This window comes from Cordyceps javanica, chromosome 2 (assembly GCF_051103115.1).
Source record: "Cordyceps javanica chromosome 2, complete sequence".
Lineage (NCBI taxonomy): Eukaryota > Fungi > Ascomycota > Sordariomycetes > Hypocreales > Cordycipitaceae > Cordyceps > Cordyceps javanica.
Window position 1 is genome coordinate 912,315 of NC_139296.1, and position 11,622 is coordinate 923,936.

General features: G+C 55.8%; 3 protein-coding genes across 3 annotated transcripts; 1 reads left to right on the forward strand and 2 right to left on the reverse strand.

Annotated features, from left to right (window-relative positions):
* Positions 1-3,337: 3,337 nt before the first annotated feature.
* Positions 3,338-4,665, reverse strand: V2A60_002783 (Deuterolysin metalloprotease family-domain-containing protein; the record flags this gene model as incomplete). The annotated part of the gene is made up of 2 exons (XM_083254129.1): positions 3,338-4,173; positions 4,449-4,665. 2 exons carry the CDS (start codon positions 4,663-4,665, stop codon positions 3,338-3,340), a joined length of 1,053 nt encoding a protein of 350 aa, XP_083110255.1.
* A 2,416-nt stretch (positions 4,666-7,081) lies between these two features.
* Positions 7,082-8,590, forward strand: V2A60_002784 (centromere protein Chl4/mis15/CENP-N; the record flags this gene model as incomplete). The annotated part of the gene is made up of 1 exon (XM_083254130.1): positions 7,082-8,590. The coding sequence occupies one exon, from the start codon at positions 7,082-7,084 to the stop codon at positions 8,588-8,590; it is 1,509 nt and encodes a 502-aa protein (XP_083110256.1).
* A 190-nt stretch (positions 8,591-8,780) lies between these two features.
* Positions 8,781-11,556, reverse strand: V2A60_002785 (3'-5'-exodeoxyribonuclease; the record flags this gene model as incomplete). The annotated part of the gene is made up of 3 exons (XM_083254131.1): positions 8,781-9,793; positions 9,877-10,054; positions 10,705-11,556. 3 exons carry the CDS (start codon positions 11,554-11,556, stop codon positions 8,781-8,783), a joined length of 2,043 nt encoding a protein of 680 aa, XP_083110257.1.
* Between the last annotated feature and the right edge of the window lie 66 nt (positions 11,557-11,622).

Genomic DNA, 11,622 nt, shown 5'->3' on the forward strand with positions numbered 1-11,622 from the left:
CACCATAAATCGGCCTCTATATGGAAATCGATAGTAGTGCTTATAGACTCCATTTCTTTCTTGAATGTTTTCGCAACGTCTCCGACTTTTACATTTATAATACTATCAGATTAGGTAATAATATGCTTCAGGTGCAATGACTCCCTGCGCCATGGTGTGAATGGTGGGAAATGGAGGAGGTATCTGGGCTTGGTCAGATTAGCAAGCAGCAAGGGGCGGGGTACTCCGAGGCTCGCAATGCTATCAAAGGCGTCGTATTTACGCTGTATGAGATGATTACCCGCGACAAGGCTCGACGTGACAAACGGCACGAGGATCAAGACATATTCGCAGTTGAGCAGATGGTCTGGTCCAAGCATCCCGATGTGCGGCTGGGTCGTCCCGTCCATAAATTCCGCAGATCTCTCAACGACTGGCGCCAACGTAGGCGAAAGGGAGACCAGATCACGGTCAGCACACAAGCTCCAAACGCGCTAGACTGGCCGCCGATTCCTGACCCGCCACTGACACAAGTCACCACGTGTCGTGGTGTTGAACTGGAGCCCGTCGAGGAGTTTCAGAAACTGTATGAATGGAAGCGAAGCAAGTTACGGGAACAAGGTAAAGTGGTCCTGAGTCGGCAAAGGCCAGCTCAGAAATGGCCAGAAAAAAAAACAGCGCCGACGACCTTGTCAAAGTTGGCCGAGTGAAGAGTAGTCCGTACTTGGCGAAATAAAAGCAGACAACCCCGGTATCCGCACGTAGATGGTCTCGTATGCGACAACGAGATCACCATCACACCCTAAACACTATGCCATACGTTTGGTGCTGCTCCCCCGCGCTCTTCATAGTTTGTTGTCAAAGATGAATGGGCATGAACACACATGGGAATAATTCTGGTTCGGAATTCAGAGGGCCCAGAAGTCAAACTGAGTTCACGCTGCCAAGGATGGCCAAGAAAGTAGGTAGATAAGATATCCTTTGTATATATTGCAGCTGCTCGTGGCTTGCCCTTCTGCTACTATCGATTTGTAGTCTCCAGCACAAGGCACTTCAAAGGGCCGACGCTGAGGGTCGGGTGGTGACTTCACGAACAGCTGCTGTTGGTTCCAAATTACAATGCCTGCACGACTCATACATTTTTGGTATCACAATACCAAAAAAAATCCATTTCAATCAAAGCAGAATGGGGTCAAACGTCAGTCGGGTATATCAATCCTTTCCTTATACCCCCTTCCCACCTAAAGGGGGTGTATTTGTACGAGGCTACGACTACAACTGGGCAGCGTTCGCAGCACACGCGCACATTTGACTGCCATCGTACTGTGAGTACATAGTTCAACCAGTCATTTCAGTAGCAAGATTGCCCCAATCTATGATGATGGATTGTACGTATCAGCTTCCCTGGATGGAAGCACTCGTTAGCCTGCGAGTTCCCGAAAGACAAACGCAGATATCGACACTAAAAAGATCATCCATTGGTCTATTTGCCAAATTTCCGAATTCTCAGATATCAGCAACTCCACTGCATACCTGTCTAGGTCATCCCATCCTCGTCCAGAAGCAAGATGACTTCCCGAGGTCAACGCACTACACAGCAAAGTGCTTTCAGCAAAACGGCCCTTCTCGTCAACCGATGATTTGTCTTTGTCGTTTGTCAGCTTTTAATCATACAGCAATTTTATCCCGAGACAATACGCAGATCGGCCATGCCGCTTCTGCTTCAGATCGCCAAACCCGCCCTGAGCGTCACAGCCATGGGGGGAACGCCCTTGGCCTGCTTTCACGAAAGGAAAAGGCAAAACTCAATCATCTTGTTATCAAAACTATGCTTATTAGAGAACTAGAGTAGCGGCCCGTGCACTTTGAGCGCCTGCAGGTTACACTGCATGGGCGATCAACCGTGTAAACTGGAACCCCCGGGCGTCTCAATTCAGTGATTCCATCCTGTCCATCGCCGACCTCCCGCCCCAATGCCCTACGTTAGCTTCTGGCGTCCAAGACAAGAGCCAACGTGTCAAAGTGACAGCGTCTGTGCAAATACGGAAAGCCAATCAGTATCCAGCGGACAGGCAAGGGCACTGTTGTAGATCACTGCTCACAAGTATACGGATGTGCTCGGAGATGAACACGGTTTCTCCAACCCATTAGTGCGTAACTTGCACAACCGATGATACCCAGTCAGCAATCTAGGGCGAGAGAATGGTAAGAGCAATATCGGCTTCTGGATGAACCGGTACTAGTCGCTCTGGAGCTGCCAAGTGCGGCAGGCTCACGGGCGTTCCAAGCCATTCAGACTCAGCCCAGTCTGCAGCTCGGCTATGCCTTCCTAGCTAACAAAGAAGTTTACAGTAGATTCAATACCATGTGATTAATGTTTTAAACTTGCCGTTGCTTCATTCGAGCTTCCATGTCTTACAATATTCCAGACCGCACTGAGCCATGACGCCGCCCTCTCGCCACTGCGCCCCCACGAGGCTCAACGCAACAGCTCCTCGCTTTTCGCAGGCACAGTTCAGTTACAGGACAAAGCAGTACGATTACTTGCTCTCGTCTCGCTTGCTGTTCTTATGGTATATACAGATCATGATTGCCTCCGCAAGGCGCTCTCGTTCCCTGGCAAGTAACCGCAAGGAACAAGCCTGCAGCTTCATGAACCACAAACTCACAGAACGTCCCAGAAGCGTGGTAAGCCCCGAATAATTTGCCCCCCGACGTTATCAGTGAAAATCCTGCAATACGGCCTGATGTATAGGCTGCTGTGGAGCGAGCTGAGATGGAGTGGTCGCGCGACCCCTATCCGCGAGCCTTTTGCTGCGATGGCGCAGATTGCGCCATCGCTGCCTCCGTACACGAACTTTTTTTTTTTCCTACTGGCCCCCTTGTATCGGCGATCCCGCCTTGTCTGCTTCTTGTTTTTCGTAATTTGGGAGGAGCAAAGACTTTTCCAAGTCACTATCGAGATGTTCATCTTAAAATGATCGGCACATATTTGCTGAATATACTTTCGTCATCGTGAGAGGCATCCATCTAACCAATGTGGCCGCGCCGTTGGGTTACAATCAAGGCCGACTGCAACTGCGACGCATGAGACAGCATAATGAGGCTCCATCTCTCAAGGGCCGTATTCCAAGTCACGGCAAAAGGAAAAGATGAGCTAAGGAAGCCGAGTTCATGTACTTGTATTCTTGTTTCATTTATATATGTGATGAATGTACACAGCCACCGACGGGCCGTCGGCCACGGCAGTCATGCTGGCCGTTCTACTCTAGCAATTTCAATATCCGAAAATATACACAACACTGCGGCGCCGGCATGTGATGTCTCATAGCGACCAAGTCACGCGGATTGCGCCATCTCAGCAGTTGGCGTAGATGGCGTTGGCGAACATGGCATAGCTGTCGGCATTGTTCAGGCTCTGCTGGGTCGTCAGCTTGCGGATGTTGTCGTAGCCGTAGCCATTGTCCACGGTGCCGGCCACCTCGCGGAGGTGGGTGGTCTCGTGCAGGGTGGTGGTGGCCTGGTCCTGGCGGTGGCAGGCGTTGGTGAGGGCGGGCAGGTTGTCCCAGTAGAGGTCGCAGTAGACCTGGAGGCTGCGCGCGGGCTGCGTGTAGGCGAGGACGCGGCTGCGGCAGCCGCCGAACTGGTCGGTGCAGTAGTAGCGGGACGCGCCGCCGTTGGTCGAGCCGCACTCCTGGGCCACCTTGTCGAAGACGTTGGCAATGGTGCTGCGGGTGCCGTTGGACGACGACTTGAAGTACTCCTCGACCTTGGCGGCGGGGCCGGACCGGGCGGCCTCGGCGGCCTTCTTGGAGAGCGACGCGCAGCTGCTGAGGGCGTTGATGGTGCCCGTCTTGCGGCTGCCGGTGCAGTCCGACTGGACCTGCGTGCGCTTCTCGTACCGGGCCTGGATGGCGCTGTGGACGGCCTGCGCGACCGCGCCGTCGATCTCGGCCTCGATGGCGTTGGAGGCGTACGCGACGGAGCCAATCAGCTTGTTGTCGGCCTCGGAGGCGTACGACAGCACGCCGGTCGAGGACACGGAGAACTTGCCGCCGGCGGACAGGTCGTGGGTCTCGGCGAGGTGGAAGGTGACCTCGACGGACTGGCCGGCATCAATCTTCTGGAAGTCCTCGTCGGTCAGGTTCTCGGTGCTGAGACGGAGGCGTAGGCCCTGGAACTCGACACTGTTGCCTATAACGAGCATGTTAGCGTTCTTTCTTTCTTTCTTCTTCTTTCTTCTTCTTTCTTCTTCTTTCTTCTTCTTTCTTCTTCTTTCTTCTTCTTTCTTCTTCTTTCTTCTTCTTTCTTCTTCTTTCTTCTTCTTTCTTCTTCTTTCTTCTTCTTTCTTCTTCTTTCTTCTTCTTTCTTCTTCTTTCTTCTTCTTTCTTCTTTCCTCTTCTTTCCTCTTCTTTCTCTTCGTCTACTTCTTCTCGTTCATATTCACGTCAGGGGAATTTTGAGCTTACCATCGGCCTCAATGGCAGCCTTTTCGGTGTGGGCATCATCAAAAATGGTACCGTGCTTGAAGATCTTGAGGTTGTTCTTGCCGGTGTTGGTAATGGTGGCCTTGACCTCGCCAGAGCTGCCAGTGGACTCAATCTTGACATCAAGAGGGGAGGGAGCAGTAGAGGGGGCAGCAACAGCCACGGAGGCAAGAGCGGCGGCGAGGGTGAAGAACTTCATTGTGAGGAAACTGAGACGGTTTGATTGAGGCTTTTGATGGTGGGAAAGGAATGAGAAGCTGTTGATACTCTGCAACTTGGTCAGTACAGTCGTGTCTCATGGACGGCGTAAAGCGAGCTTTTATACACGAGAGAGCATCCGGCCGCCGGGTGATATGAAACGACTGGCATCCCGGGAAGGACGACGACGCTATTCGCAGAAGTGGTCCGACTTGGCTTCCAAATTTGGCAGTAGCCTTGTCCTCCGAGGACCACTTTGCCGATCGTTGCCAAGAATCCGGAGAAGGCCACTGTTAGTCTTTCAAAGAGACAATGGGTTCGATGCGACTTGCCAGAAACCGTCAAGGTCGTCTTGGCATCGGTATCCAAGTCTGTCAGCGCTACGGACAAGCGCGATGTCTGTCGGGTGCGCTCCCGCAGCAAGAATTGTTTTCGAGAGTGTTCAAGCGGCCTCAAGATGCCAATCTCGAGCCTCCGTGAACGAGTTTTGAGCCATCACCACAACAGGACTACTCCGGGGCTCGGAACCAACAAAGGCGATGATCGTCGAGTTAACCGACTTCAATATTGGCAAGCATTTTTGGCCCCCGCTGCTTCCCCCTTCTCACGTCGTTTCACCTAGATCAAGGCTCCGAAAGCATGATGGCTGTTTTTTTGGATAGTCTGATCTACATACAGCAGAGGGTTTCAGGCACATGGGCGCGGATAGAGTTGTGCTTATGCTAAAATGGTTGGTTCATGACCTGCCTAATGCAGACTACGGGAGGGCCGCTGTGTGTTTGGCGGTATACAGATGCGGCGCCGTCGGATGCTCGCTCTCACTGTCATGTCTGCAATGCCTGTCATCAGCTATGCCATACCATATGGTCAATAACTTGTTTTACTGTCACTGTCGGTGCCTCGATTGCGTGTTGGCTGACCAACACGTTCAAGTCATCAAGACAACTTGCGAACAGCACGCCGTCTCAAGTTTATCGCTGAAAACTGTACAAGTATAAATGAAATCGCAATGGAGCTCTACCCTCTATTGTCAGTTTCGGATGAAAACCTCCTATCTGCAATTCGGGGGTTATTGTAGGGTAGCATTGTATAGTACCGTTCCCTTCACTTGTGCGCAAATTGCTTAGCGGCTTGACAATGAAATGAAAAATATTATATCCAAGGGGTCACCATGGGAATCAATCCGAAGTCTGGCCTTGTCAGCTCAAAGTGGAAGTCGCTAGGGTGTTGGCCTACAGCTAGTTGTGATGTGTACTGATAGCATGATGATCTGCACAATTCCGCAACCCCTGTTTGAAGATGGAGGAGCAGACCCAGGCATATACTATTGGCACATTCATTATCAACGCCACGTGTTTTGGGAAACTGTTTCAAGTTGAATATACTCTGTTATCAGCCGTTCTCTGAAGAGTTTTCTCCCCAAGAGCTGGTTACCATGACCTTTGTTTTGGCTGGCCTGGACATCATCAGGGGGGAGATTGTAGCTGACTGGGGGACGGAGATGGCATCGGCCCCCGTAGTTGTGACCGGCTAGCACACAAAGCAAGGGACGCCATCTGCCGGCTTCTCCTTTTCGAGATGCCGGAGCATCGTCCAGAGATGGTAGGTGGCAGCTGCTGCGGGGAACGAAGAATGGAGCTTGACAGGCCCTGCCATTTAGTGGACTGCCAAGTCGTGGAGATGGAAAATGTCCGATGGTTAGAGCCTCCTTGGAACTGCCGGGAACGGGTTTAGACGGGCCATTGGAGTAATCCTGGCAAGGAGCTTGAAGATGCAGATGTGAGACGGGAAGCACAGGTTGTCTTGTCTTTGGAGCTGACGGAGGATTTACAGCAACGCTGCTCGGCAATGGGCCAGGACAGGATTTTTTTTTTCTCTCTCTGAAAACCTTGCAACTAGTGTCCATCTGAGGGCTCACAACATTATATTAAGAAACCGTGCCAACAGTCAACCGGCTTGTAGTAAATAGGGCTCGCCTCCGTAGAAAACCACTCGCGGCTGCTAATAAAGCGCAAGCTGCAACCTTGGGCACTTACAGCGGCTCCAGCACAGCTTCAGTGGCTTCCAGTGGATTTACAGCGTCTACTTGGAGCCTTTTGGCGCCAAGCATCCACTGTAATATCCTCGCAACAGGGCAATGTCTCCCTGTAAGAGTATTGCTCAACAGCACGCTTTAGGCCCACCCACTTATGCTGTCCCCTGGCCAAGCTGCAGGCTACAGAAAAGCTTCTGGCGTCGCGCGACGCGTCTTCCCGCTCAATGGCACCCCTCCACCCAAAAAGTGCTGGTCAGCATAACCAGCTCGTCGAAACATCACCGCCGCCGCCCTTCAAACGCCAATTGGCCTTGACATTGTACGCACCATCCCGCCCATCTAATCCTCCCCCTCGGGCTATGGCACCCTCCCCGCCGTTGCCATGTCTCGACTGTCCATCCCCACCACGGCGCGGCTGCCCTCGTCTCTGCGTGTTGACCCCTCCAACCTGGTCGTCATCAAGAGCCTGAACCGGCTGTCGCGCGAGTCGCTTCTTGCGCTGGCGCTCGATTGGCTCGACGAGGGCACCGTCGCCAACGCCGTCCCCTACCTCGACCGCCGCGGGCCCGACGAGGAGCCCGACAGCGACGACCTCTATCCGCCCTGCCGCACCGTCGCCGAGCTCCAGCAGCTCTACGCCGACATGCAGGAGCAGAGGGGATCCAAGCGCGACGTCGTCAGCCGCATCCTCGAGGGCGACTGGCGCCACGGTCTGACCCTCTACCAGCTTGCCATGGTCGACTTTGCCTACCTCGACGAGCACCCGGCCTCCCAGAAGTGGACTGCCTACAAGATCCTCCCCCTCACCCACCCGACGCACGATGCCGACGAAGAGATCCTCAAGGTCGACGAGGCGAGCCTCCACATCCCTCGATTCCACCCCTCAACCTTTCTCCAGAACCTGCAGGACCAGGTCCTCCCGGATGTCAAGGCTCACTACCACTTCTACCGTCCAAGCGACTACCCCGTCCTGATGTTGCGCGTCTTCGCCATTGACTCCCCCTACAACAGCCAGCTCGCCCTGACCTCAGCCAGCAGCAATGGGTCCGCGACGAACTACACCTCCTCGCGCACCGTTTATCTGGCCTTTCCCGATGGCTCGCCAAACCTGTACATCTCCAAGTCGCAGTCAGCCGGCGCCTCGGCCCACGGCGAGTCGCGCAGCCTGCAGAGCTTGATCGTCAAGGGTGTGCCCAAGGCTCTCTCCAGGCCCCGGGAGCGCTTCACCCTCAGAAACTCGGGACTCACCAGCAGGAACCTGGATGCGCTCCTGGACCGCAAGGGCCCGGGCCGCGGCAACGCAGCCGGCGGCGGCTGGAGCATTTTCGCCAACGAAAAGAACAAGAAGTCACCTCTCGACCCTGTGCTGCCGCCACCTCCGCTGTCAGCGTCTGAGCACAGCCGAAAACGAGCATCGCCGCTTACGCAGCAGCGTCGCGAGGCGAAACGAGCCAAGCTGGTGGCCAAGGGACGCTTCGGCGACTCGGCCATTGTGACGGACGGCAAGGGCGTGGAGCGCGTCGATGTCGTGATTCAGGACCCGTATCCGTCTGTCAATGGTGTCGACATACAGGATTCGGACACTGACGACAGACGACCACCGGCTGCGGCCAGGCGCGGCCCGCGAAGGAGCCTAGACACCATGCTGAACGAAGACGGCGACGACTCCGCGGCCGCCGTTGCTTCCCTTCGGGGCGCCGACTCACGGTGGTCTCCCAACGTGCGGATCACATTCCAAGGCACCCACGTGTTCGCCGGCATTCGACAGCTCGTGGAGGCCGGCATCATCGACGGCGAGCGCATGCCCGGATGGATGACTGGCGAAGATGGCGTCACGGCAGGTGTCGTGCGCCACGGTCGTATCAAAGGAAATAAGGGCTCGGGGATATGAGTTTTATGAGTTTTGTTTTAGTTTTTCCCTCTGTTTTGGCATTTCTATCATGTATTTATCATCTAGCGCTGTTTAGATACCATTCTTGGAAAACGATACCCCGTAGGGATACGACTGGCACGTCTATCTCTATTTTTATGTCCAGCTAAAAACAAACGCTGTTTTTTGTCCCTTTGAATGACCCTCTTCTCTATGCACTCTCGCCGAGGTCAAACACCTTGTTCGTGTTTCTCCAGGCGGCCTCGCAGACTTGCTCCACCGAAACGCCCTGGATGCCCGCGACAATCTTGGCGATGCGTTCTATCGTGCAGGGCTCGTTGCGACCCTTGACCATGCAGCCCTCCTGCCAGTTCTTGGTTGCTTTGAAGCGCGACGGCACCTCGGGCTCCGCTTTTTGGTTCTTCTTTTTGCCGTGGTTCGGCTGCTTCTGGGGCTTGTGCTTCTTTCCGGCGCTGTTGGTCGTTCCCGAGGCGGCGTCCCCGGGCGTTGCGGGCGCCTCCGCCGCCTCCGCCGCCGCCTCCTTCGGCTCCGGCTCCGGCCGAGCGGGCTCGGGCTTTTCGACGAGATACTTCCAGCCGGCGTGGCTGGGGCGCACCTCGCACCAGGGCCCGTCCGTCTCGAGCATGATGCGGTCGAGCGGCAGCTGCGCGACGACGGCGCAGTTCTCCTCCGTCTTGAGGCTGCAGCCGTTGACGCCAATGTAGAGGCCGAGGTCGAGCAGCTCGCGCATCTCCTCGAGGGAGCCGGTGAAGCTGTGCACCACGGCGCCGCGCCGCAGCCGCTCGAGCCGCGGGCCGAAGGCGTCCTTGAGCAGCCGCGCAAAGTCGGCGGCGGCGGCGCGCGAGTGCAGGAACAGCGGCAGCGGCGGCTCCACGGCGGCGGCGAGCTCGAGCTGCGCCGCGAAGCTGTGCAGCTGCACCGTCTTGCCGCAAAAGTGCAGCCGGTCGTAGTCGAGGCCGAATTCGCCCAGGGCGACCAGCCGGCCGCCGCCGTCCGAGGCCCGCGCCCCGGCGGCCACGATCCCTTTCAGCCGCGCGATGTGGGCGGCCGACTTTTCGGGGTCGACCGCGCACTCGGGGATGGGCGCGGACGGGTCCGGGTCGCAGGGCGCCGTGTGCCCCTCGTCGGTGGCCGTCGACTCGCCGGCGCCGAACATGCCGCTGCTGCACGGGTGTATGCCTGCGGTGTAATAGACGGTCCCGGCTGTTCGAGTGGTGAGTGACGTGTGAGCAGGTTGGGGAAAACGAGGGTCGCGAATGCATGTGCTGGTCAGAAGAGGAACCTACGATACTCATTGGCGAGGTCGACAGCATCCTGGATGCTATGCCAGTCCGAGCCCGTCACCATCAGTTTTGTGCATCCGACCTGCTTGGCTCTGTCTATAACGGCTTCTAGGTCGTCGGGATGCTTTTGGTTGCCGCGATACGTGCCGCGATATACGCGATCTGCGAGATTGATGCCAATCTAGCCCACGGGGCGGAGGGTCAGCTCACTGGTCACTGCCTGACCGGCGTGGGGACTCCCCCTTACATCGACATATCTCGGGCTGTATGCTGGTGCTGAAGGCTCAGCAGTGGGCTCATGGTTTGCCATGACGTGTATCGCTGAATTTCTAACTCGCTGTAGTGAAGGGGAGCGTAATATTGACTGCTGGATAAAACGAGGTCTAGGGTGGCTGGTCAGCTTTTTTTTTTTTTTCTTATTACGATGACGTTGGTTCATTTGATTGGGCAAGTTCAACTGACCTTGGCCGACAAAGCATCGAGTAAATTGATATGGATGATGTGGCTGACTGGAAGAGTCATACACTGGTTCTGAGTCACCAGATGGTTGTTGAATGAGATGATGAGAATAATCTCCGCCTGTCTCGTTTCGCGCACTGAGGCTGCCTAGTCCACGAGTGGCAGTGGGTCAGGCATCGTGCGCTGCCCCTGGGCCACGGCACGACTTTCATCGAACACTGCATTTATTGGCCGAAAGGCTGCTTGCGATTCACTTTGGAAAAAAAGTATAATAATAACAACAGAAGTCATCTAAAATCGGGGGCCAATAGACACACCCTACTAATATACTACATGCCTGAATGTATTAAGTAAAGTTTGCCTCGCACTTACTCGGCTGAAGATCGCGACAGTACCAACACCTAGTAAAGCCCAAACGAGTTTCTGGGCCAATCTCGAGAGTATCATAATGTCAAGTCTGTAGAGCATGCTCAAAAACTGCGCTTCGTCATTCAGATGTGGGAACGGCACGTCTGGGACGGGAACATCGAGAAACTTGCACAGCGGCTCCCATCCGTCTCTCAAATCGAACTCGAGCAGCCGCTCTGCTGGTACGAGCCTCCTGACCATGTCGTGGTGCTCACGGTGGCGGCCGGGGAGCCTTTCGTGCGCTTCACGCCTCGAGCATGCCCCCAGCCAGCCCATGGACACGTCGAAATACGCCGCCGTCGTCGTGATGCCCGCCCAGGGCGCCAGCGTGCACTTGATGAAGCCGCCGAGGCCGCAGTAGGTGCGGTCGAGGAGGACGCGGCCGTAGCTGCGCGCCCACTTGTCGACGGGCCGCTCCACGAGGATGACCTTGGCGTCCGGGTACGCGCCGATGAGCTGCTCGCTGAACATGCTCCCGACATCGGTGGTGCAGCGGTAGCGCCCGACGAGCCGGTCCCAGTCGGCCCGGGTCCACGGCAGCAGGGGATCGTACGGGGGCAGGTAGAAGGGGAGTCTGCCGTCGGGCGCGGCGGCCAGGCGGGTGGTGCGTAAAAAGGGAAACGAGCACCACGCCGCGTGCGTCCACGCGTAGACCTCGCGGGTGCTGATGTCGCGCATGCCGTGGTGCACGGGGCCGACGCCGAGTATATCCAGCGCGGTGGAAAGAGAGAGGGTTCCCGAGCGGGGGAGCCCAGCGCAGATGATGCCCTGGCCGGTCGCGAAGGAGGCATTTGAAGGGAGTTTGCTGTCTGCCATTTGTTGCGGATATGGTGTCAAAGCGATAGGTCTACAGTAGTCACACCAGAGCGCATATACGCTCGA